Genomic DNA, 25,588 nt, shown 5'->3' on the forward strand with positions numbered 1-25,588 from the left:
CATAGGTAGATATAATGCATAAAGTACTGATAGTATAAGGACATGTGGTGGGGGCAGGACAAATACCTATATGCTTACATAGGTTCTACATTTTATGTGAAGTGGTATAATATTAACAATATGTAGACTAGGAACAGTAAAGATGTATACTATAATCACCAGAGCAACCATAAAAAATTTAGCTAAAAAGTATAGCTAAAAAGACAATAAGAAATAAAACAATATTCAAATAATCTAAAGAGAAGGCCAGAAATTAAGAACAAACAGACAAAAAATAAATAGGGGACAAGGGGAGGGAAAAACTGGGAAACCCAAATCCAAACATTTAAAGTGGCAACTCTCCTCAATGTATTATCAAAATCCTAGCATTTTTTTTAACATATTGACAAGCTGATTCTAAAATTAATACATAAAAAGGCACAGAATGTAGACTATACAAACAATTTTGAAATAGAAGACAAGTTTGGAGGACTTACACAACCTAATTCAAAACTTGACTGTTTAGCTAAAGTAATAAAGATAGTGTGGTATTGATGTAAAAATAGACTATGCATTAATGGAAAAGACTGAAATTCAGAAATCTACTCACACTTATTATGGTAAATTGATTTTCCACAAAGGTGCAAGATAACTCATTGGAGAAATGATAGCATTTTCAATAAATGATGGTGGAATAACTGGAAAGCTATACAGAAACAGAATGAACCTTATCCCTTATCTCCACCATACACAAAAATTAACTAGAAATGGACTGAAAATATAAGAGCTAAAATTATTAAACTTCTAGAAGAAAATATAGCATTAAATCCTTGTGATACTGGGCTAGGCAAACATTTCTGAAAATGGACCTCCCCCATAAATTACCCATAAAATTTTGTATATGGACAAATGGACTTCATCAAAATTCAAAACTTTTGTACTTCAAAAGACAGAGTTAAGAAAATAAAAAAGCAAGTCACACTGAGAAATATTTGAAAAATACATATGTGGCAAAGAGCTCATATTCAGAATATATAAAGAGCTCCTGCAAACCAATAATAGTAAAATACAATCCAAAAAAAGGACAAATGATTTATACAGATACTTTTAAAAGATTATATATAATGGCCAATAATCACATGAAAAGAGGCCCAGCATCATTAGTCACAGGGAAGTGTGAATTAAAAACAGAATGAGGTACCTCGGCACACCACTAGAAGGCCTAAAATTAAGAAGACTTGCAGCACTAAGCATTAGTGAGCATGTGGAACATCTGGAATTCTTGCATGTCGCTGGTAGAATTGCAAAATGGCACAGCTACTTTGGAGAACAGTTTGATGGTGTCTTATAAATGTAAACACACACCATACAATCCAGCAATTTTACTACTAGGTATTTTTCAAGAGAAATGAAGACATGTGTCCACATAAAGACTTGTATATGATTGTTCCTAGCAGTATCTTCCAAATGACCCCAAAATGAAAATCCAAACTTCTGTCAACTGGTGAGTGACTAAACAAAAACGGTGGAATATCAATACTATGGAATACTACTCAGCAATAATGAAGAATGGAATGTTGAGCTATGTAACAACATGGATGAATCTTAAAAACATGGTAAGTGAAGAAAGTAGTCAAACACAAAGACTACATACTGTATGACTCCATTTATGAGAACTCCTAGAAAAGGTGAAACTACAGTGAAAATGACAGAGAGCAGATCGGTGGTTGCTGGAACTGAGGGTCAGGGGAGGGACTGGTTGGTTACAAAGTAAAAGAGTAGAATTTTAGGGTAATGGAAGTGTTCTATATATTGACTGCAGTACTACTTACATAAATACATAGAGCTGCCAAAACTCATTAAACTATATGCTTAAGAATGAATTTACTTTTATGTAACACACTGGAGTAAAAAACAATTTAACATAGGAATTGGGCAAAGGACATGAACAAGCAATTGTTCACAGAGAAGGTACATATAACTTTAAAACATGAAAAACATGGAGTTGCAATCAAGGACATGCAAATGAAAACAACAATGAAGAAATGTGCTTTTGCCTATCAAATTAGCAAGGATTTAAAGACGGCCATGTGAAATGACGGCAAAGCACTCTCATGAACCTCCCTCAGAAGAACAAATTAACACCTTTCTGAAACGCATTTTAGAAATATGTTAATATAAGCCTTAGAAATGTTCAAACCCTTTGACTCAATGGTTAACAAAACAGCCTGTAGCTTTAAAAATAAAGGTGCTTTAATGATGTAAAAGTGTTCCTGATATAATATTCTGTGAAAAAACAACAAAATTTATACCTCATATGGTCTCGACTATGTTAAGCATGTATGGAGTACGCATACATGAGCATAAAGAAGTTCTGGAAGGAAATACACCAAAATATCGCTAGTGCCTATCTCTGGCTATTGTAATTACAGGCAACTAAATTTTTTCTTTATGGCTCTATTTCCCAGTTTGAGATGGTTAGGCTTTTATAATCAACATGAATAAACACACAAATAAAAAGAATTTTTCAGAAAGTCAGCACAACTTTTTCTAGAAATCACATAAGTAACAATTATCTCAAGTCACAAAGATATAGCTGATTTTTTACTCTTAAAAATGCCCCAGGGACTTCCTTTATTGCCTCAGGGAGCTATCCCTCTATATTTTTTGTGTTGGGAGCCCACTATCATTCCCTCCATCTCCCATCCCATGAATCCAGGTAGAGACTTACACCAGCATATGATTCCATTTATGAGAAGGGAGAAGAAACACATGAATTTTTCACATTGTTCCAAAGAGTCTCAAATCCACTCAATAAATAGAATCCAGAACAAATCAGCACTGTTTAGAAAAGGCAGGAAAGAGAAATGGGCCAAGAGACTAACCCAGAAGGCTCAACCAGGAGGTCACCTGAGCTGGAAGAATGGCAGACCTGCAACGGGTGGGGGTGGCGGCAAGAGGCCAAGAGAGCTCACAGCACGGGGGGAAATGAACAGCCTCCGGCCGCCTCTTCTTCCTCTGTCCGGTCTCCGAATGCCCCTCTCGCCTCTTCTCTCTTGTGCCCGTCCGCATGCGCTCTCTCGGCAATCTCCTCTGTTTTCCTGGATGCTGTTGATGCTCGTATTTATTTTTCTAGCCTGGACTTCCTCCCTGAGCTTTCCACAGCCTACTCAGTGTCAACTGTTGCAGTTTCCTAGGCATCTCAGACTTGACACATCAAGCACGAAACTCTTCACTTCTATCTCCTGATCTGGTCTCCTCCCTCCTCTCATCACATATGCCAACTTCCCCCGAGGCATGTATCCCTCAAGGGTTGCTGAGGCTCAGAATGGCAGATTGCCCCAGACATCTTCCTTTGCCCATCCAGATCCAGTCCCCGCCCTTCTCTCCTCAGTGTGCTGCCTGGGTGGGCGGCTTCCGCTGGCCCTCTGTGCCCCTGGCTTTCAGCTGGGCTGGCCAGTGGGCGACACCAGAGAGAGACTGGAAGGCAACCTCCAGTTCGCTATCCGCAGCCCCCTTCCTTCTGGGCTGCACAGGCTGCAGTACATTCTCCTACCCCGGACCTTAGCTGCTCCTGGGACCCTCCCCGCCGGCTCTCCTCCCAGCTCCGTTCAGTGACTGCTCCCTCTCCGGCCCCTTCAGGCCACGAGAGACACATGCTTCCCCATCTATGAACTTCACTCAATCCTACCCTTTACCAGGGTAAAAGATCCCTCAATAAACTCATGGGCCATCTGCTTTCTGCCTGGACCCTGGTCAAAATATATCCAGATTAAGAAAATCACAATAGAATATGAAACAGGTCCTTCACCCTCAAAAAGCTTCTTTGTGCCAGCCGACTGGAGTGACACCTGACTCCACCCCTCGTCCTGGCAAGTACTGCCTCTCCTCAATTCCTATTGCTTTGTGACACTGGAAAGAATAGTTGTCATGTAATAGAAGAGATCCTAGGCGGGTTAAGAAGGTTTGGGCGATAACTGAAAATATATCCCAGGGTATTGCTTCTAACACTTCATATAATTTGAGCTACGTGCTTATTTTTTCTGTTTGTATAGCTTCTGACAGGCTGCTAATGTTACCAGTGTGAATGGTAAATTCTGTCCGGGAGACATTTCTGAGTGAGGACCCGCTTGTACGATGGAGAGATGAAGTCCGATCTTTGGTTAACATGCAAGTCACAGCATTTGTTCCATCCACTCAACTTGCCCAGCCCAGTTCTTCAAATCTAAACACTGATTTTATTTTTAATAGATTTACTTTATGTAAAAGGCTTGTAACATTGACAAGCACAGCATGTTGGTAATAAAGGTTGACTTAGCTTTTCAATTAAAGTCCACCATTACATTACCAAAATTATATGTAAAACAGCTTTTAAAGTCTCTTAAACATTACCTGGGTCAAGATTTTATGCATCATTACCAAGATGTTAGGGTTTTTAATTCAGGCCCTAGATACTGACTATTTAAAAAAATAATAAACTCAAAACAATGCTTATTTTTCTCCCTGTACTATCCATTCTTTTTTTTTTTTGGTATCATTAATATAAAATCACACAGGCAACATGTGGTTACTAGATTCCCCCCATTATCAAGTCCCCCACACACACCCCATTACAGTCACTGTCCATCAGTGTAGTAAGATGCTATAGAGTCACTTCTCTGTGCTATCCTGCCTTCCCCATGCCCCTCCTACATTGTGTGTGCTAATTGTAATGCCCCTTTTCCCCCTTATCCCTCCCTGCCCACCCATCCTCCCCAGTCCCTCTCCCTTTGGTAACTGTTAGTCCATTCTTGGGTTCTGTGAGTCTGCTGCTGTTTTGTTCCTTCAGTTTTTGCTTTGTTCTTATGCTCCACAGATGAGTGAAATCATTTGGTCCTTGTCTTTCTCCGCCTGGCTTATTTCACTGAGCATAATACCCTCTAGCTCCATCCATGTTGTTGCAAATGGTAGGATTTATTTTCATCTTATGGCTGAATAATATTCTGTTGTGTATATTGCACTATCCATTCTTAAACTGGATAGTAAGAATAATTTCCCAGATCAGTTTGTTAGGCATGAAAGTTTAAATTTTATTTCACTTCCTTCTTTATTCTTTCCTGTACTGGTTGTCTTTAAATTTTTTTAAATTTCTATTTTAAATGTTAAAATTAAAATTTTATCTTTCAAATTAAAATGCAGTAAAATGACTTTGTTTTGGTGTACACTATTCTGAGTTTGACCCATGGAGATTCATGCAGGATACAGAACAGCTGTGTCACCCCACACCCTCCTTCAGCTGCACCTCTGGAGTCATGCCCTCCCCAGCCCTTAGTCCTGGAAGCCACTTATCTCTTCTCCATTCCTATTGTTTCGTCTTTCCCAGGATGTCATACAAGTAGAATTCTACAGTAGCAACCTTTGAGACTGGTTTCTTCCACTCAGCAGAATGTCTCTGAGATTTATCCACATTGTATGTATCAGCAGGTCATTCCTTTGCATTGCTGAGAAATATTCCATGTGTGGATAAACCAGTTTGCTTATCCAACCCCCTGCTGCCGTGCATTTGGGTTGGCTCCCGTTTGGGGCAATTATGAATAGAGCTGCTATGAACATTAGTGTACAGGCACGTTAGTGAATTCTTAAATCATTTTTTAAATACAAAAGTCATATAGGTAATTCATGAAATCATAAAACTCTTAAAAGAAAACATAGGCAAAAATCTCTCAAATATAAACATGAGCAACTTTTTCTTGAACGCATCTCCCCGGGCAAGGGAAACAAAAGCAAAAATGAACAAATGGGACTACATCAAGCTAAAAAGCTTCTGTACAGCAAAGGATGCCATCAGCAGAACAAAAAGGCATCCTACAGTATGGGAGAATATATTTGTAAATGACATATCCAACAAGGGGTTAACATCCAAAATATATAAAGAACTCACATGTCTCAACAAACAAAAAGCAAATAACCCTATTAAAAAATGGGCAGAGGATATGAACAGACAGTTCTCCAAAGGAAATTCAGATGGCCAACAGGCACATGAAAAGATGCTCCACATCGCTAATTATCAGGGAAATGCAAATTAAAACCACAATGAGATATCACTTCACACCAGTTAGGAAGGCCAACATCAAAAAGACTACAAACAACAAATGCTGGTGAGGATGCTGAGAAAAGGGAACCCTCCTACACTGCTGGTGGGAATGTAAACTAGTTCAACCATGTGGAAAGCAATATGGAAGTTCCACAAAAAACTAAAAATAGAAATACCATTTGACCCAGGAATTTTCACTCCTAGGAATTTACCCAAAGAAAACAACTTCTCAGATTCAAAAAGATGTATGCACCCCTATGTTTATTGCAGCACTATTTACAATAGCCAAGAAATGGAAGCAACCTAAGTGTCCATCTGTACATGAATGGATAAAGAAGATGTGGGACATATACACAATGGAATACTACTCAGCCATAAGAATGAAACAAATCCTACCGTTTGCAACAACGTGTATGGAGCTAGAGAGTATTATGCTCAGTGAAGTAAGTCAGGCAGAGAAAGACAAGTACCAAATGATTTCCCTCATTTGTGGAGTATAACAATGCAGCTAAACTGAAGGAACAAAATAGCAGCAGACTCACAGACTCCAAGAAGGGCCTAGTGGTTACCAAAGGGGAGGGGTGTGGGAGGGCAGGTGGGGAGGGAGGGAGAGGAGATTGTGGGGTATCATGATTGGTGCACATGGTATGTATGGGGTCACGGGGAAGAGAGTGTAGCTCAGAGAAGACAGTAGGGACTCTGGCATCTTACCACACTGATGGGCAGTGACTGCAATGGGGTATGAGGGGGGACTTGATAATAAGGGTGAATGTAATAACCACTTTGTTTTTCTTGTGAAACCTACATAAGAGTATATATCAATGACACCTTAATAAAAAAAAAAAAAGTCACGTAGAATTTGCCCAATACAATCATGGACTCATCCAGAGAAGTTTAGAAAAATACTAAACCTGAATTTAGATGAATTATGGTTTCTTGTGAGGCTGTGAGTGCAAAGGTGGAGGGGAGTTGAGGGTGCTCGCTTCTAGCAATAACAAGTGTCCCAGCTGTACCACCTTCTTTGGGGCTTGAGAGGAGAGCAGAGGAAAATAGAGGTCAAGGCCACCCCAGTGCCACTTGCTGCAGGACACCAGTCCCATCTCTAATTTGTTCTTCATAGGCTACTACCTTTATGGTAGAATCCGTCAGAGTCTCTCCTTAGGAAGTGACATAGTGGTAGGTCCTTAACAATCACAACTTAAATTCAAGAAAGAGGTGAGATACAAAAGCCGTGGCACTGCAGGACCCCAGTGTTCATGCAACAGGACCTAAAAGGGCAATTGGCTGGGCCACACAGAGCACCACATAGGAACAGCCACGCACAAGCGCAATCGAGATTGATGGATTAGGGGAGCAAGACACATTCAGCAAAGCATGGATACAATTTAATATGTGGCAAAGCAGACATTTTTTTTAAATGAGGAGAGGAAGGATTATTTAATAAGTGGTAATGGTAAAATAGATAATCTATTTGGAAAAAATAATTTAATTTGGATATCCACCAATGTCGGGATGGATTAAAGTATTTGTTTTCAAAGAAGACGAACAAGCAGAGAAGAAACGGAATTTTTATCAAGAGTGAAGAATTTATGGATTTTTAAGCAACAGAAGACATTCCAGAAGAAGATTAATATATTTGATTATATTAAAATGTAAACCTCTAAACAGTGATCATGTAAATGAAAGAGAGATAACAACGTGGGAAAAAATAGCTGCAGTGCCTATGACAGAAAAGGGTTATCTCTTAATAATTATCTAATTATAAAAAATTATTAAACAAAAAGGAGATAAAATTGACTTAAAAAAACCATCAGCGGGGCCATTAACCAATTAGGATATAAGGAGCATTCACATCAGGGGGGACACAGCAGTGCACAGGCTCATGGGAAGTCCAACCTCAGTATCACTCCACAAAATATAAATTAAAACAATAAGGAGGCACCACTTTATACCTCTGAAGTTATCAACATTTTAAAACAATGTTAGTATTCATTGCTGGAAAGAATATGAAACTAGAACACGTACAATGTTGACAGCAATGTAAATTGCTACTGTCTTGAGAGAAAACAGTTCAGAAGTCCTTATAAAAATTTGCAAGTTTTTACACTCTTACCTTGAATCTGACTTTTAGAAATATGCTCTGAGAAAAGAATGTACCCACCAAAGAAAAAATTGATATGCCTGAAGGTGGGGTCTCTAAAAGCTTCGACAGAGCCATTCCCCTGCTCAAAGCCTGCTCTAGACCCGGGCACTTCCTATAACCCCGAGCGCCTCCCAGGCACTGCCTGCCTCCCCATCTCACCTCTCACCTCCTCACCTTCTTGCCAACTGGCCTCCAGGCACACTGGCTTCTGCCAGGCCCAGAATATGCAAGTGAGGCAACCCTTGGGGCCATGGCCCCTGCCCAGGAGGCTCTCCCCATGGCTGCTCCCCAAAAACCTCTCAGGTCTTTGTTTAAACCCCACCTTTCCAGACCACTCCCAAATAGCCTGCATCCCTCCCTGTCTCCCTCCCGTCACAGTCCCTGCTGAGCCTCCCACAGCACTCATCACACTGCGTAATTTATTTCACTACTCATATGTTTGCTGATTGTCAGTCTCCTGAGCCAGCAGGTACCGTTCTTTGAGGACAGGAATTGTGTCTTTCTGGCCCTCCAATGAGTGCTTCCCTGTGTCTAGCACAGTGCCTGGTACATGGTAAGTGCTCAGAAATTAGTTGACTGACTGATTGAACAAATAAATGAACAAACAAACATATGCGAAACTAAAATGAACCTAAAGACTCAAATGGCAGGCAATGGTGAAATGTATTCTGGTATATAAAATTAAAGACTCTTAACAACTGATCAAGACGCCACCAAACCAGCCCTTTTGAAAAGGCTGTTTGTATAGAATGTCCTCCTCCAACTGTCCTATTTACCTCCCAACAGTCCACCTCGGTTCTGTTTACTCTCTGGAGACTTTCTAACTTCCCAGCAGCAAGAACGCACTAAGGTACAATTTCTGGCAACACAATGGATCTCCCCCTAGCTTCCTGGTCTAATCACAGAAATACATCAACAAATACATCAACAACCACTAGAATCAATCTATGAACAAAATTATTCTGAACATACAGCTAAAGCCGAAACCAAGACAGGGAGGCCCGCAGGTGTCAGAAGAGTGAAGCCGTGGAAGCGGCCCCAAAGCACTGGGAACATGAGGCATCGTCACAGGGGCTTTAGCGGACCGGACAGAGCAGCGCGTCCTGCCAGTGTTCCTGGGGTTCCACCCAGGCTCTGGGGCTGAGGGTCAGTGCCCACCTGGGGCTGGGAGGCCTGGGATTACGCAGGGCTAGGGTAGACTTGGCACAGTTGAAAGGGTCTGTGAACCAAAGTAGATTCCTGTGAAAACAGAATATAGCCCAGAGGGATAAAGACGTGGAAAACAGAAAGAGATGTGGAAAATGAAACGAGGAGGTTCAACAACATGTATTTAACAGAAGTTCCAGAAGAAAAGACAAGTGAGAATGGGGTGGAGACAATATTCAAATAAGAATGGCTGAGAATGTTCTAAAATCCATGAAAGATGGTATCTTCAGAGTGACACGGTATATGCCTGGGAAGATTAAATAAACACATCTATATCAAGACACGTTGTAGGGAAACAAAGTATTGGCAATCCGACAGCAGACTCTCAACAGCAGCAGTAGAGGCCAGAGGACCATGAAGAATGTTGTTGAAGTGTTAATAACTCAAATAAGAATTCTACTCCCTGCTAAATCTTCATGAAAGGGTAAGGGGAAAATAGACATTTTTTAACACAAAGACTGAACTTAATTAACCACTTACAGGACCTCACTAAACAGACCACAGAAGGATATGCTTCAGGCAACTGATTCCAGAAGGAAGGGGTACAATTTAAGAAGCAGTGATGAACAGACTAGTAATCACGGGAAAACCGAAAAAGTATAGACAGTATTAAAAAAACAAAACAAAACAGTAATAATGACTAATTCAGGAATTATCAAAACAGGGCCGCATCACAACACTAGCGAACAGTAACAATGAAAGGGGAAGGTGCTTACTTTATCCAGGACCGTAGAAATATTAACGTTAGGCTTTATAAATTCAGAACACTCTTAAAATTAAGGGTAATCTCTATACAAATAGAAATAAGATATTTACATCTCAAGACAGTGGAGGGAAAAAAGAGTGACAAAGGAAACCTGCACAGAGCCACACATGACGGAGCCTAACTGCAGAGGAAAAGGGGGGCAGAGGGCATCAGAGAACCCAAGGTGAAGTGTGGGGGGAATCCAAACACATCCACCACAATAAATGGAGAGAGGCGAAAGTTGACCATTAAGAAGGCAAATATGCTCATTTTTTAAATACAAATATATACTACTTTACAAGAAACACATCTAAAATGCGATAATAAAGGAGTGAAGGTTAAAGGATGGGAAAAGAGCTGACAAATGCTCAGAAATCAAAAGAAAACTGTTCTGGGTATTTTGATATCACACAAGCTAGACCACAAAAGCCAGATGGATGAAAGGGTAACTATATAATTATAAAGGGACCAGTTTCCCAGGAGGATCTGTGCACCAGGAGACATACCTGATCTGTCATTTGTAAGCCTGGCACTTGGACGTCACCGTACTATTGTCTCTTGTGCCCTGGTCCACCAGGAATCCTGGGTGGAAGCAACAGCGGGCAGCACTCAGGAATCTGTGGATTCCCGGCTGTGACAGGTCGTGATAACAGCACAGCTCTGCTGCCCTCAGCCTCCTAGCACTCTCTCTGAGGCCATCATCATTGTCATCACTGTCACCTCCCTGGCAAGTCAGCCACCCTGGCTTGGGGCGAGTTGTTACTTATTTCTGCATTGTCAGCACCTCCACAATGTCTGGCAGAGAAAGGCACTTGACATGCACCCATTAATTTTGAATATCATGATTTTGAACACGATGAAGCTAATAGGAAGAATGTCTATAATATGCACTTCTATTTAAAAAGCACCATATAAAACTATAGATGTACTTTGATTACAAATATGAAAAGGTCATATATGTATGTGGATTCAAAGTGGAAGGGAATGAGGAAAAATGAAAACAGTAAATTTGTTACATAAGGTGGATGGTGACTTTCTGGTTTTTACTTCTATTATTGTTATTAAATTATTATTTGTATAATTTTGAAAGTGAAATAAAAAGAAATGGCTATATAACCTTTAGCTATCCAAGGAAGTAATTCCTAAAAATGTCACCACATATAGGCAGGGCAACAGAGCTGTTTCTGCGTCATGGACATGTTTACTCCTCGGGCTAAATTTTGCCTTTCACCCTGGAAGCATGGTGGTCGGGCACAGTGGCTCTCCTTGGCCACGCCGAGAGGCAAGCAGGGGGCTGTCGGCAGTGACCGCAGCTGGTCTAGGAATACTATCTTTTTCCCTCCTTCTCTCGTGTCTCTCCTTTCTAGGTAACCCCGAAGTGTCCACCAAGTATCCAGAGTTTCACAGGACAATCTTTCTATCAACCTCTGCCCTACATCCCCTGATTGCCCGGACAGAACATCAGACCAATTAAAGACAGTGTTCCCTACTCAGAGCTTGGTCTACAGAGACCATTTCTGACTGATGGGCAACAGGGATCCTTGGAGAGACGGCTGATTCTGGCTTGGGGCAAGAGGTGCGTCAGGAGAGCCTGGGGCAGCGCGTCACCCCAGAATGCCAGAGAGCCATGAGATGATCAGGGTCACACCAGCAGGACCAGGAGCTGACACGAAAAGCCTCCCGCTGGCCGACATGGGACGAAGTGAGTACCCGTGGGGATAACAACTGCCTGAATTGAAACACATCAAATACACTTTCAGGAGTTCTTGAGGGGTTCAAAGTTTTTAAAAGAAAAATCACTCATTGCTCACTTTTAGGAGGGTGCTAGGGAACCAATTCATTATCTTGAAAAGTAGTGAGCAGGGGGGAAGACCTAAGGACAGCCTGCCTTTCTGACACTAATTCTTCTGCTGTTGCCAAGTAATCACAGAGGGGAAGCCTTCCTGACAGAAGCACTCCAACCAATTAAAGAAGAAATGAGAGATGTGGAATATCACCACTTTACAATCCTAAGTGAACTAATGGATACAGGTATGATCGACAATGGCTGATAACATCACAGCAAGGCAGACAACCAGTCTAATGATGGTTGCCACCACCAATGAAGTATTTTTGCCAGAAAAATTGAACATGGGTCTGTGCATCTATCAGTTGAGGAGCAGGACACTGTGGTAGGGAGACAGGAGAACATGTTGAATGTCCCCATGGGTTGCAATCAGTCAAATTTAGATTGTAAAAAACTGCACATAACAAACAATTCAGACTTCTACAGATAATCATAAGGGGAAAAAATTAACAAATGGAGAGACCCTGTAGATTAAAAAAAATAGATGGCAAAATCAATCAACTGCAAAGCACATACCTTATTTGGATCCTGACTCAAATAAATCATAAAAGAAAATATCAGACCAGTTAAAATATGAGATCAGCTAAATTTGATCTCTGGTTGGATATTTATTAATATTATTGATAATTCTATTTGATGTGAAAATGGCATTTTTACCACATTTTTTATTTTTATTTTTTATCTTTTAGAGAGACATAGAGATCTCTTCAATGAACTTTGATGTCTGGTATTTATTTCAAAAATATCCAGGGTTGAGAAAAAATAGGCAGGAATAGAAATGGAATGATTGCCTCTGAATTGAACATCGGAACTAGGTAGTGGGCACATTAGTAGGTTCATAATAATATCCTCTTTAATTTTGTATGTGTTTGAAATTTTCAATAAAAAAATTCTAAAATATTAATAAAACATAAATGAAGTTGTTCCTTATTCTCACAGTTGACGTTTGGGAAAAAAGTACCAAGGAAACAATGGGACTTTTACCTTTTCATTAGCCGGATAAAAATTCTTCTTGGTAATCGGTATACAAAGGTGTCGAGGACAAACTTCAGGTAATTCAAAGAAATGTACCCACTTTTGGAGGGGTCTCCTGCACTCAGGGCTTTCCCGACCTTTTCATAGGACTTCAAAAGCTGCAATGAATTAAAATTAGTGTTGCATTCATAGAAATCAACTTCACGGAGCTACTGAACCATTTTATTTTTACCAAAACCTCGTCACATTGTCCCCTCCAAAAACTGATCAAAAAGGTTCCCATGGCATGTGCTGAACTTCAAATGTTTAAATGATGAGCACACTACAAACAGTATCCCCAGTCACAGCTACTCAAGTGACAAGGTAGACAACTCTGTCAGAGAAACACAGCGCACGGGATGGCTCTACCTCACATTTCAGGGCTAAAAATACTCAGTGGATCTGCCAGGTTGATGCATCTTTCTCAATATGCCTTCAAGCCATTCCTACTGTGAGCCCATACTAAGTTTCTCCTGATTAAGTCAGGTCAATCAAACAAAAAAGCTGGCAACATTTTGTTAAAAATAGAAGTAGCTTTTAGAGCAAGGGAAAGTATTAATATAAGGTTAGCATAAACCTAATAACTCTGGACATTCCTTTAATTATTCTTCTGTTTTTTAAATGGGGAACTACAAAGAACCAGGGTGAATGAGCTTTTTGCTTAAGGGACTTCTCAAATCCAGTGAAGCACGTTAACCACTGAGTTTTATATGACTCATAAAAATCCTATGAAGATTGGTTTTATGTTCAAAGGTTTTCCTGCTGTTTATTATTGTGCAATAACAATATTCTCCAGTATTTCCAACCTCTCCACTTTGTCTGAATTCAGTTTCTCCTGCTCACTGTAATGAGAAGAGAAACAAAATAACCACCAACTTGGTAGAAAAGACGACTTTTAAGAAGCTGCTGGGACATGAAAATATATCCACTAAAGGAATAAGAAGCGGATTCATTAAAATTTTCTTAGGGTGCACAGAATATTGGGGATCTACGGGGAAAGTCTTTAAAAATATGTAGAGAGTTACAAGGCCTAAGCCTCTTAGAAAGTTGCATAAAGGTATCCCAAAATGCGGTTAAATTTGCCCATGTCTCTTTCAGGGAGGTGGGTTGCTTGGGAGAAGACTTGCAGATGGAAGTCGGAGCCAGACGTGGAACCTATTTGTTGTATTAATGAAATTCACCTTTAATATATCTTCATGACATTTGGTATCCAATAAGGTTTTCTCCAAGAGACTATTTCTGACATAATCAAGAGCTCTTTTAGGAAAAAAGTTGGGAGTGAAACAGAAATAGTGTCTTTGCGACATGTATACCCTTTTAGGAATTTTCACCATTAGTGATTATAATGAAACAAAAGAGAAAAATGAAAAGCAGTTCAGCAAAGTATAAAGAGCAACATAAAGATACTGGAAGCCTCACTATCCAGTTTTTTATATATAGTATTTCAAAAACTCCCATTATGATCACATAAACATACAACTCTACAAAATGGTATCATGCTGTACTCAGGTTTGACAAATGGCTTTTTCACTTAACAATATGTCATTAAAATTCTTTGCATAAGAACCAGTACATATCTACATCATACTTTTAAATTATGCATAGCATGACAGCTATTATTAATGGGCAAGTGAAAGGTACACTAATTTTCTATGCGTTATACATTTAATTTTTATAAATGTTTTCCTGATCCCCAATCTAAATGAGGTCCCTCCGCTATTCTCTATCATAATACCCTGTCCTTTTCTCATACCACTTGAGAAAAACTGTACTTACATGTTTAAATCTGTTTCACCTCCCTTGCCCTGCATAATTAGGTCATGCAATTCCCATGACAGCAGAGACTGTGTCTGTTTTGTTTCCTTATAATTACCTAAAGTGAAGCATAAATTGCCATGCTGTAGGCACTCAATAAATATTTACTGAAAATTGATGTTTTACCAAAAATGTTCTAAAGTAAGGTTGTAAAATGTAAAAAGCTAATTGTTACTTAAGTAAAAAAGTAAATGAAAATTCAAATCATAGGTGAGATGCCATTTCATCTGCATCAAATTGGTAAAAATTTAGAAGTCTAGCAATATAAAGTGCTGGTGAGTAGGTAGAACAACAGGAATTCTTATATGCTTCTGGTGGGAGTATAAATAGATTTTTGAAAAAAGATTTTGATACTGCCAGTTAAAGCTGAGGAGCATGCTCCCTACCGTCTAGCAAGTAATTCCACGCCTAGGCGTAACTCCTAGAGAAACCTTTGCACATGTGTACCAGAAGATATGTATGCAGTCACTTAGAGTGGCATCACTTGGGTTAGCAGAAACCAGGAAGCAATCCCAATGCCAATCCATGGGAGAATGTATGATCTGTGTATATTAGATCATGGAAAACTGTGTAGCAGTGAAAATGATACTACAACTATATTCATAACATGGATGAATCTCATCTTAAGCACACACAGGATGAAAATAAATGGTTTTGCAACTATATAGACATACTACGGGAAGGAAGGAAGGAACGGAAGGAGGGAAGGAGGAGGCAGGAAGGCAGGAAGATTATGCAAAAGAGAAAGAACCCACACAGTAAGGAAACATAAAAAAACATAAACACAGAACTAAAGTAAGAACATGAATTCAATAAAAGAAAAGCCTGAAGTCAAAATAAAACAATGAAAGAGATAAGGGATATTTTAAAACAAAGAAAATAGAAAACAAAAGTAACATCATTATAGGAACTAATAAATCAGAAACAGCAAGAATAAGAGAAAAAGGCTGAAATTAAAATTAATAGTTAAGGAATGGTGTGAAAGAACATGAATGAAGGCAGAGGGAAAGAAAAGGATTAAAGTAATCGGAGAGAAAATAATCGCTATCAAGGATAGACGAGGACGATCCAGTGTAAGGATAACTGGGAATGCTGCCACCGAATGAAGGAAAGATGGAAGGGAGACAGGAGGAAAGGTTGGAGGGAGGGAGATTTTAGTGGTAGGACACAGGAAAATTTTCCTGAAAAGAAGGAAGAACCGAGTCTGTACCTCAAAAGAATATACTACATTCCAGGAAACCTTGACAAAGTGCTGCCTGCCAGTACTGCTTACTGTTGCCTTCTTATTTCAAGGATCAAGAGAAAAACACCTTAGGCATCCCAGCGGACAAAGGAAACCACCTACTAGGGGAGAAACATCAGTTGATCTCAGGCTTCTTCTCAGGAATACCCAATGACAACAGATAATGGAAAAATACAGCATTTTGAGGAAAGCTAAGTATGATGGAAGGATTGCATCCAGCCAAGTTGTTGTTCTAGTAGAAAAGCAAGAGCAGACAGTCTCAAACATGAAAAAACAAAGGGAATAAAGTACCTATGAGCCTTTCTTAAGTAAAGTATAGGTATTCCTCATTTTATTGCACTTCACTTTATTGCGTTTGCAGATGTTACATTTTTTACAAATTAATGGTTTGTGGCAACCCTGTACTGAACAAGTTTGTCAACACCATTTTCCAACAGCATTTGCTCACTTCATGTCTCTGTGTCATATTTTGGATCTTTGATGTTACTATTGTAATTGTTTTGGAGCGCCACAACCCACACCGATCTAAGACAGGGAACTTAATCAATAAATATGTGTGTGTTCTGACTGCTCAACCAACCAGCTGTTCCCATATCTCTCCCCCTCTGCCTGGGCTTCCCTATTCCCTGAGTCTCAACAATATTGAAATTAGGCCAGTTAACGGCCCTAGAATGGCCTTTAAGTGTTCAAGTGAAAGAGTCACACGTGTTTCTCACTTTAAATCAAAAGCTAGAAATGATTAAGTGAGGAAGACATCTCGAAAGCCAAGACAGGCCAAAAGCTGGACTTCTTGCCCCAGTTAGCCAAGGGAATGCAAAGGGAAAGTTCTTGAAGGAAATTAAAAGTGCTATTCCAATGATAAGAAAGCAAAACAGCTTTATTACTGATACGGAGAAAGTCTGAGTGATCTGATAGGAGATCAAACCAGCTACAACATTCCCTTAAACCAAAAAAGCCTAATCCACAGCAAGGCCCTAACTCTTCAATTCTATGAAGGCCAAAGAAATTGGAAGCTAGCAGAGGCTGGTTCATGACGTTTAAGGACAAGAAGGTGTCTCCGTGACATAAAAGTGCAGGTAAAGCAACAAGTGCTGAACATCTAACTAAGATCATTAATGAAACACTGACCAACAGATATTCAATGTAGATGAAACAGTCTAATATAGAAGATGCCATCTAAGACTTTCATAGGTAGAGAGGAAAAGTCAAGGCCTGGCTTCAGTGCTTCAAAGGACAGGCTGACGCTCTTGCTGGGGACTAATGTAGCTGGTGACCTTAAGTGGAAGCCAGTGCTTATTGATCATTCTGAAAATCCTGGAGCTCTTAAGAATTATGCTAAATCTAATCTGCCTGTGCTCTAGAAATGGAACGACAAAGCCTGAATGATAGCACATCTGTTTACAATATGGTTTACTAACTATTTTAAGGTCACTGTTGAGACCTATTTGTCAAAAAATAAGATTCCTTTCAAAACATTACTACTCACTGGCAACTTACCTGGTCATCCAAGAGCTCGGACAGAGATATACAAGATTAATGTTGTTTTCCTACCTGATAACACAACATCTATTTTGCAGCCCATGGATCGAGCAGTAATTTAGATTTTCAATCCTCAATATTTAAGAAATACATTTCATAAGGCGATAGCTGCCATAGACAGTGATTCCTCTGATGGATCTGGGCAAAGTAAATCGAGAACTTCTTGGAAAAAATTCACCACTCCAGATGCTGTTAAGAACATTTGTGATTCAAGCAAAGAGATCAAAATACCAACATTAACAGGTTTTTGGAAGAAGTTGATTCTAATCCTCATGGATGACTTTGAGGGTTTAAGACTTCAGTTAAAGAAGGAACTGCAGATGTGGTAGAAATAGTGAGAACTAGAATTAGAAGTGGAGCCTGAAGATGTGACTGAATTGCTGCCTCTCATGGTAAAACTTTAATGGATGACAAGTTACTTCTTATGGATGAGCAAAGAAAAGTGGTTTCTTGAGATGGAAACTACTCCTACTGAAGATGTGGCGAAGATTGCTGAAATGACAACAGAGGGTTTAGAATATTACATAAACTTAGTTGATAAAGCAGTGGCAGGGTTTGAGAGGTTGACTCTAATTTTTTTTATTAAGGTATCATCGATATACACTCTTATGAAGGTTTCACAAGAAAAACATGTGATTATTACATTCACCCTTATTATCGAGTCCCCCCCATACCCCATTGCAGTCACTGTCCATCAGTGTAGTAAGATGCCACAGAGTCCCTACTTCTCGTTTGTGCTTACACTGTCTTCCCTGTGACCCCACACACACCATGTGCCCTAATCATGATACCCCACAGTCCCCTTTTCCCTCCCTCCCCGATCCCTTCCCTTTGGTAACCCTTAGTCCCTTCTTGTAGTCTGTGAGTCTGCTGCTATTTTGTTCCTTCAGTTTAGCTTCGTTGTTATACTCCACAAATGAGGGAAATCATTTGGTATTTGTCTTTCTCTGCCGGACTTATTTCACTGATCATAATACCCTCTAGCTCCATACACATTGTTGCAAATGGTAGGATTTGTTTCTTTCTTATGGCTGAATAGTATTCCATTGTGTATATGTACCACATCTGCTTTATCCATTTATCTGCTGATAGACACTTAAGTTGCTTCCATATCTTGGCTATTGTAAGTAGTGCTGCAATAAACATAGGGGTGCATATGTCTTTTTGAATCTGAGTTTTCTTTGGGTAAATTCCTAGGAGTGGAAATTCCTGGGTCAAATGGTATTTTCTACTTTCAGTTTTTTGAGGAACCTCTATACTGCTTTCTACAATGGTTGAACTAGTTTACATTCCCACCAGCAGTGTAGGCGGGGTCCCCTTTCTTCGCATCCTCACCAGCATTTGTTGTTCATAGTCTTTTTGATATTGGCCATCCTAACTGGTGTGAGGTGATATCTCCTTGTGGTTTTAATTTGCATTTCCCTGATAATTAGAGATGTGGAGCATCTTTTCATGTGCCTGTTGGCCATCTGAATTTCCTTTGGAGAAGTGTCTGTTCAGATCCTCTGCCCAGTTTTTAATTGGATTATTTGACTCTTGGGTGTTGAGGCGTGTGAGTTCTTTATATGTTTTGGATGTTAACCCCTTGTTGGATATGTCATTTACAAATATATTCTCCCATACTGTAGGATCCCTTTTTGTTCTACAGATGGTGTCCTTTGCTGTACAGAAGCTTTTTAGCTTGATGTAGTCCCATTTGTTCATTTTTGCTTTTGTTTCCCTTGCCTGAGGAGTTGTATTCAGGAAAAAGTTGCTCATGTTTATATTCAAGAGATTTTTGCCTATGTTTTCTTTAAGAGTTTTATGGTTTCATGACTAACATTCAGGTCTTTGATCCATTTCAAGATTACTTTTGTGTATGGGGTTAGACATAATCCAGTTTCATTCTCTTGCATGTAGCTGTCCAGTTTTGCCAACACCAGTTGTTGAAGAGGCTGTCATTTCCCCATTGTATATCCATGGCTCATTTATCATATATTAATTGACCATATATGCTTGGGTTTATATCTGGGCTCTCTAGTCTGTTTCATTGGTCTATGGGTCTGTTCTTGTGCCAACACCCAATTGTCTTGTTCTGTGGCTTCGTAGTAGAGCTTGAAGTTGGGGAGCATAACTCCCCCAGCTTTATTCTTCCTTCTCAGAATTGCTTTGTCTCTTTGGGGTCTTTTGTGGTTCCATATGAATTTTAGAACTATTTGCTCTAGTTTGTTGAAGAATGCCATTGGTATTTTGATAGGAATTGCATTGAATCTATAGAATCTTTTAGGCAGGATGGTCATTTTGACAATATTAATTCTTCCTACCCATGAGCATGGGATGTATTTCCATTTTTTGGTGTCTTCTTTCGTTTCTCTTATGAGTATCTTGTAGTTTTCAGGATATAGGTCTTTCACTTCATTTGTTAGGTTTATTCCTAGGTATTTTATTCTGACTCTAATTCTGAAAGAAGTTCTACTGTGGGTCAAATGCTATCAAACAGCATTGCATGCTAGAGAGAAATCATTTGTGAAGGAAAGAATTGATTAGTGTGGCAAACTTCATCACTGTCTTACTTTAAGACATTTTCACAGCCACCCAAACCATCAGCAACCACTACTCTGATCAGTCTGCAGCCATCAACATGGAGGCAGGACCCTCCACCAGCAAAAAGACTACAACTTGCTGAAAGCTCAAATGATGGTTAGCATTTTTTAACAATAAAGTATTTTTTATTTTTATTTATTCAATTATTTTCATTTTGGTATCATTAATATGCGATTACATGAGCAACAATGTGGTTACTAGATTCCCCCAATTATCAAGTCCCCACCACACACTGCATTACAGTCACTGTCCATCAGCATAGTAAGATGCTGTAGAATCACTACCTGTCTTCTCTGTGCTATGCTGCCTTCCCTGTACCCCCCGCTACATTATGCATGCTAATTGTAATGCCCCTTATTCTCCTTCTCCCTTCCTTCCCACCCACCCACCCTACTCCCTTTCCCTTTGGCAACTGTTAGTCCATTCTTGGGTTCTATGATTCTGCTGCTGTTTTGTTCCTTCAGTTTTTGCTTTGTTCTAATGCTCTACAGATGAGTGAAATCATTTGATACTTGTCTTTCTCTGCCTGGCTTATTTCACTGAGCATAATACCCTCTAGCTCCATCCATGTTGTTGCAAATGGTAAGATTTGTTTTCTTCTTATGGCGGAATATTATACCATTGTGTATATGTAGCATATCTTCTTTATCCATTCATCTACTGATGGACACTTAGGTTGTTTCCATTTCTTGGCTATTGTAAATAGTGCTGCAATAAACATAGGGGTGCATAAGTCTTTTTGAAACTGGGCTCCTGCATTCTTGGGGTAAATTCCTAAGAGTGGAATTCCGGAGTCAAATGGTATTTCTATTTCTAGTTTTTTGAGGAACCTCCATACTGCTTTCCACAATGGTTGAAGTAATTTACATTCCCACCAGCAGTGTAGGAGGGTTCCCCTTTCCCAACATCCTCGCCAACATTTGTTGTTGTCTGTCTTTTGGATGTTGGCCATCCTTACTGGTGTGAGGTGATATCTCATTGTGGTTTTAATTTGCATTTCTCTGATGACTAGCGATGTGGAGCAACTTTTCATGTGCCTGTTGGCCATCTGAATTTCTTCTTTGGAGAAGTGTCTGTTCAGATCCTCTGCCCATTTTTTAATTGGGTTATGTGCTTTTTGTTTGTTGAGGTGCATGAGCTCTTTGTATGTTTTGGATGTCAACCCCTTATCAGATATGTCATTTATGAATATATTCTCCCATACTGTAGGATGCCTTTTTGTTCTACTGATGGTGTCCTTTGCTGTACAGAAGCTTTTTAGCATGATGTAGTCCCATTTGTTCATTTTTTATTTTGTTTCCCTTGCCTGAGGAAATGTATTCAGGAAAAAGTTGCTCATGTTTATATTCAAGAGATTTTTGCCTATGTTATCTCCTAGGAGTTTATGGTTTTATGACTTACATTCAGGTCTTTGATCCATTTTGAGTTTACTTTTGTGTATGGGGTTAGACACAATAAAGTATTTTTAAATTAAGGTATGCACATTATTTTTTTAGACTTACTGCTATTGCACACTTAATAGACCACATTATAGTGTGAACATAAGTCTTATAGGTACTGGGAAACCAGAAGATTCCTTTGATTCACTTTATTGGGATACTTGCTTTACTGTGGTGGTCTTGATCCAAACTCACAAGGTCCCCAAGGTAGGTCTGTACTTGACAATGAAATCCAGCCAATCAAAAAAATAAACCAATATAAAGCACTCTAAAAGGGGTAAACTGTGATAAGCACTGCAGTACATCAATGTGCATTAAATCCATGTAAATACAAAATGAAGGCAAAACTGTGGTAACAGAACTGAAATGTAAACATTATAAACTCTGAGTGAGAACAAAATATAAACAACAAAAATCATGAGGTGGGGGGACGGGGAGGGAGAAACACAGGAAGTTCCCCAGCAGGGCCAGCACACACTGTCTGCAATTGAGACAGCTTTCAAAAACACTGTAATTTCTCTAACTCTTAATGGCTTTCTTAATCTCTTCTCTTGTCTCAAGGTCCCTGTTGGTATCTAATATCTCTTGTGGTAAGGAAATATTTATCCAAAGCTTGAAAATATCTTCAACTTCACTTGAGGACAGCACTGTCAGCAAGGACTTGGGGTCTAAGCTGGCTCCAGGACTTAGTGGCAGGGGAGCCCTGGGCAAGTCATCACACCACTTGGTGCCTCAGTTTCCTCAACTTGAAAATGGGACGCTAATTATGCCTAACTCATGGTGCTGCTGGGAAGACTGCCGAGAGACGGCCTGCAAGGTGCTCCCAAGGCGCCTGGCACAGACGCAGCCCCACAAAAGCGTTAATGATGAGGGTGGTGAAGACGCTTCCTTTACTTGTGCTAAATTCAAAGAAATTTAAATGAAATATGTTTTATTTGTGTAATTCTCTTCTTATAAAATAATTTCTATCTATGTGTCCACCCACCTACCCACCGATGCAGCCACCCTTCTACATCTATGAATAAAGACAGGCCTAGAATTATGTTCACCAAATGTTGCCTTTGATGATTTCTGGGTGATGGAGTTTGAGTAATTTATTACTCTCTTCTTTGGACTTTTCAGAATTGCCTACATTCTTTGTAATGGTCATATATTTTGTAACAGTAATGTTTTAATGAAAACAATAAATTAATTAACAAGAAGAGAAAATGAATTTTACCAATTTACCAACAGGATATTAGAGTGGTCACTCTTCCAATAGCCTCATCAACATTGGCTTTTGTTAATTTTTTCCTCATTGCCATTTTTCCACTGATATGTTAGGAACAATTATTACTTATCTGTCACTTATGTGGCACATACTTAGACAAGTTTATCATTTATTTACACAGTTTTATTGTGCAAAAGCTTTTCAATTTAATGTACTCAAATTTATCAGTCTTTTTACTTTATGGTTTTTGTGCTTTACTTCATGCTTCAGAGATAGTCTCAATTTAAAGATTTAAAATTTTTCATCCACATCATTTATTTTTAAATTTAAATACTTGTTCTATACAGAATTCATTTTTGTGTGAAGAATGGTACAAGCTTTCCCCTGACCAAATGGCTAGCTAGTAAATTACCCCTGTAATAATCACTGAATAATCTGCTTTCCATTCCCTCCACATTTATTGAAATGCCTTATATCAAATGCTAAATTCACATATAAAGACTGGGCCATTATCCAACTATCATTTTAAATCAGTTTTAATGTTGGATTGCCACAACAATTCCATGCTGTCTTAATTATTATACTTAAAAAAATATTTTATATGTGATAAAATAAGCCCTCTAATATAACTTTTCAAAAGAAAAAAATATATACATCTCCATCCAGATGCAGGGGATCATGCATTAATATCGAACATTCCAGTCCAGAAACTAGAAGAGACCTCTCCATTTAGTCAGCTTTTCCTTTGCTTTACTCAATAAAGTTGTATCATATCTTTACATGTATCATTAATATTTTTTATTAGATTTAGTGTGTGACTAGCAAAAGCAAGTATTTAAGAATCAACCCCTCATCGCCACTATTATCAATGTAGTATTGTTATTAGGAGATGGACAGGGTCTTAAAGTTTGGGGAGGTAATCAAAACAAACTTTAGAAGTTCTAGACCTACTGATTTCCCACAGTTGTCAGTTTCCTCTGTTCACACTTTAGATAACTGTGCATTGGGAAAACATTCTTACCTCATGGCAAAAGGCCCTCTCAATTTCATCTAAGGAGCAGTTTTTCCAGACTTCTTCAGATGAAACAGAATTGGGGAAGCACTTCCTTTTTGGAATTTTTGGCTTGTTGATTCTCCCAGGAGACCTCTATCATTAAAACAAAAGAGCTTTAGTTTATTAACATTGTCAATGGTACATTTAAATATTAAGTGTTTTCTTTTCATCATAATTTGTCTGGTAAAAATTAAGACTTGAATAAACCAAAACATGATGAACTATGTAATAAATGGTGTTGGAATAACTAGATGAACATTAAAAAAAATAAAATTATATACTATCTTATTCAAGGATAAACCTTATATAGAGTAAAACATACACTGAGTAATACAATAAAAGCAGAGGAAAATTAAGATGAATATAACATAATACCTAATCTTTGTATAAGAAGTCCCTTCCAAGAGGTATGTTAAAGCCAGAAACCATTTAAAATAATCAATAGGTCTAACAACATAAATATTTAATTTTTGTTGGGTTAAAAAAACACACACAAATAATGAAAGAAAAACGAGGGGGAAAATTATTATTAATAAACATAATAAGTATAGGTTAATTTCCATAATATATGGGTAGCTCTAATGAATCAATAAGGCAAGTATAAATACCCAATAGAACAATAGACTAAGGTTATATAAGTTAGTAATTCACATAAAAAGAACTAAGAAAACTCAACAAATATATGAAAAACTGCTCAAACTCATTGGTAATTTTTAAGGTCTAATTAAAAGAAGTTAACATTTTTTCCATTTGTCAAACAGGCAAGGATTAAAGGAAACTATAGTTTCCTATAGGAATCAGTTCTGGCTTACATAGAAAACCTGGTACTTGAATACTCTTAAATCCCCTTCTAGAACTTTACACTCACGGAATAAGAGGACCACTCAACATACATACAGATATTTTCTACACTGTTTTATAAAAGAAAAAAATAGAAACAATTTAAATGCTCATTAATAGAGGATTGGTTTTATATGGCTCACCAACCCTATGAAATACTACACAGACATTAAAAACAGAAGTGTCTGTCTAACTTAATGGATGTGGACAGTTTTCCTTGACAAATATTGTTTCATGATTGAAGACAGGACTACCATAATTTAATTTTCATTTTAACATTTATTTTGTATATTTGCTTTTCAATCCATCTGTCCATCTATCTACCCATTTATGCATCAGAAAAAATCTGGGAGTATATAATACACCAAAAAGAATAGAGCGCAGGATTCAGGAGGCAGGAATACAGGGAATTGTTATCTTGTGTTTTTGTCTTTTCTGTCCTTTGTTGCAACAAGCAGTCTAACTTTTATAATAAAAGAGAACAAAATAAATCTAAAATATAGCCATTTTCTTTCTCAAAGTCGACTGCAAAGAATCACAAATGGTTTCCCAGATTTATTTCCTAAAATGTCTGCAAATAAGCTTCACTCAAATTAAGCACACTTGCAAAGACTCAGCTGCACTTAACAAACCGCCAGTCATCTGGAATTCCATTGCCTACCTCAAAAAAGAACAAGAAAAAAGCCTCCCCAGTGGACCCTTCTGGCTACATAATAAAGTACAAAGCCAGTCCTTCAGAACTCAGTCTGGAAATCTGCGGCCTCAGTGGGGTCTCCGAAGAGGCTGTGAGAGCCTCAGGGACAGACAGAAGCCACAACACAGCCTCAGGGTCCGACTCGGTGGGGCAAGGGAGGTCTCC

At 38.8% G+C, this 25,588-nt stretch overlaps 1 protein-coding gene across 1 annotated transcript in view; it reads right to left on the reverse strand.

Moving 5' to 3' along the window:
- The window catches only part of EFCAB6 (EF-hand calcium binding domain 6), a 213,706-nt gene that overhangs the window by 128,268 nt on the left and 59,850 nt on the right, over positions 1–25,588 (reverse strand). The window contains 3 exon segments of the mRNA XM_073213995.1: positions 12,977–13,125; positions 23,857–23,931; positions 23,933–23,982. Coding sequence (XP_073070096.1) covers positions 12,977–13,125; positions 23,857–23,931; positions 23,933–23,982 — 274 coding nt within the window.

The sequence above is a fragment of the Manis javanica genome, chromosome 10 (genome assembly GCF_040802235.1).
Source record: "Manis javanica isolate MJ-LG chromosome 10, MJ_LKY, whole genome shotgun sequence".
NCBI lineage: Eukaryota > Metazoa > Chordata > Mammalia > Pholidota > Manidae > Manis > Manis javanica.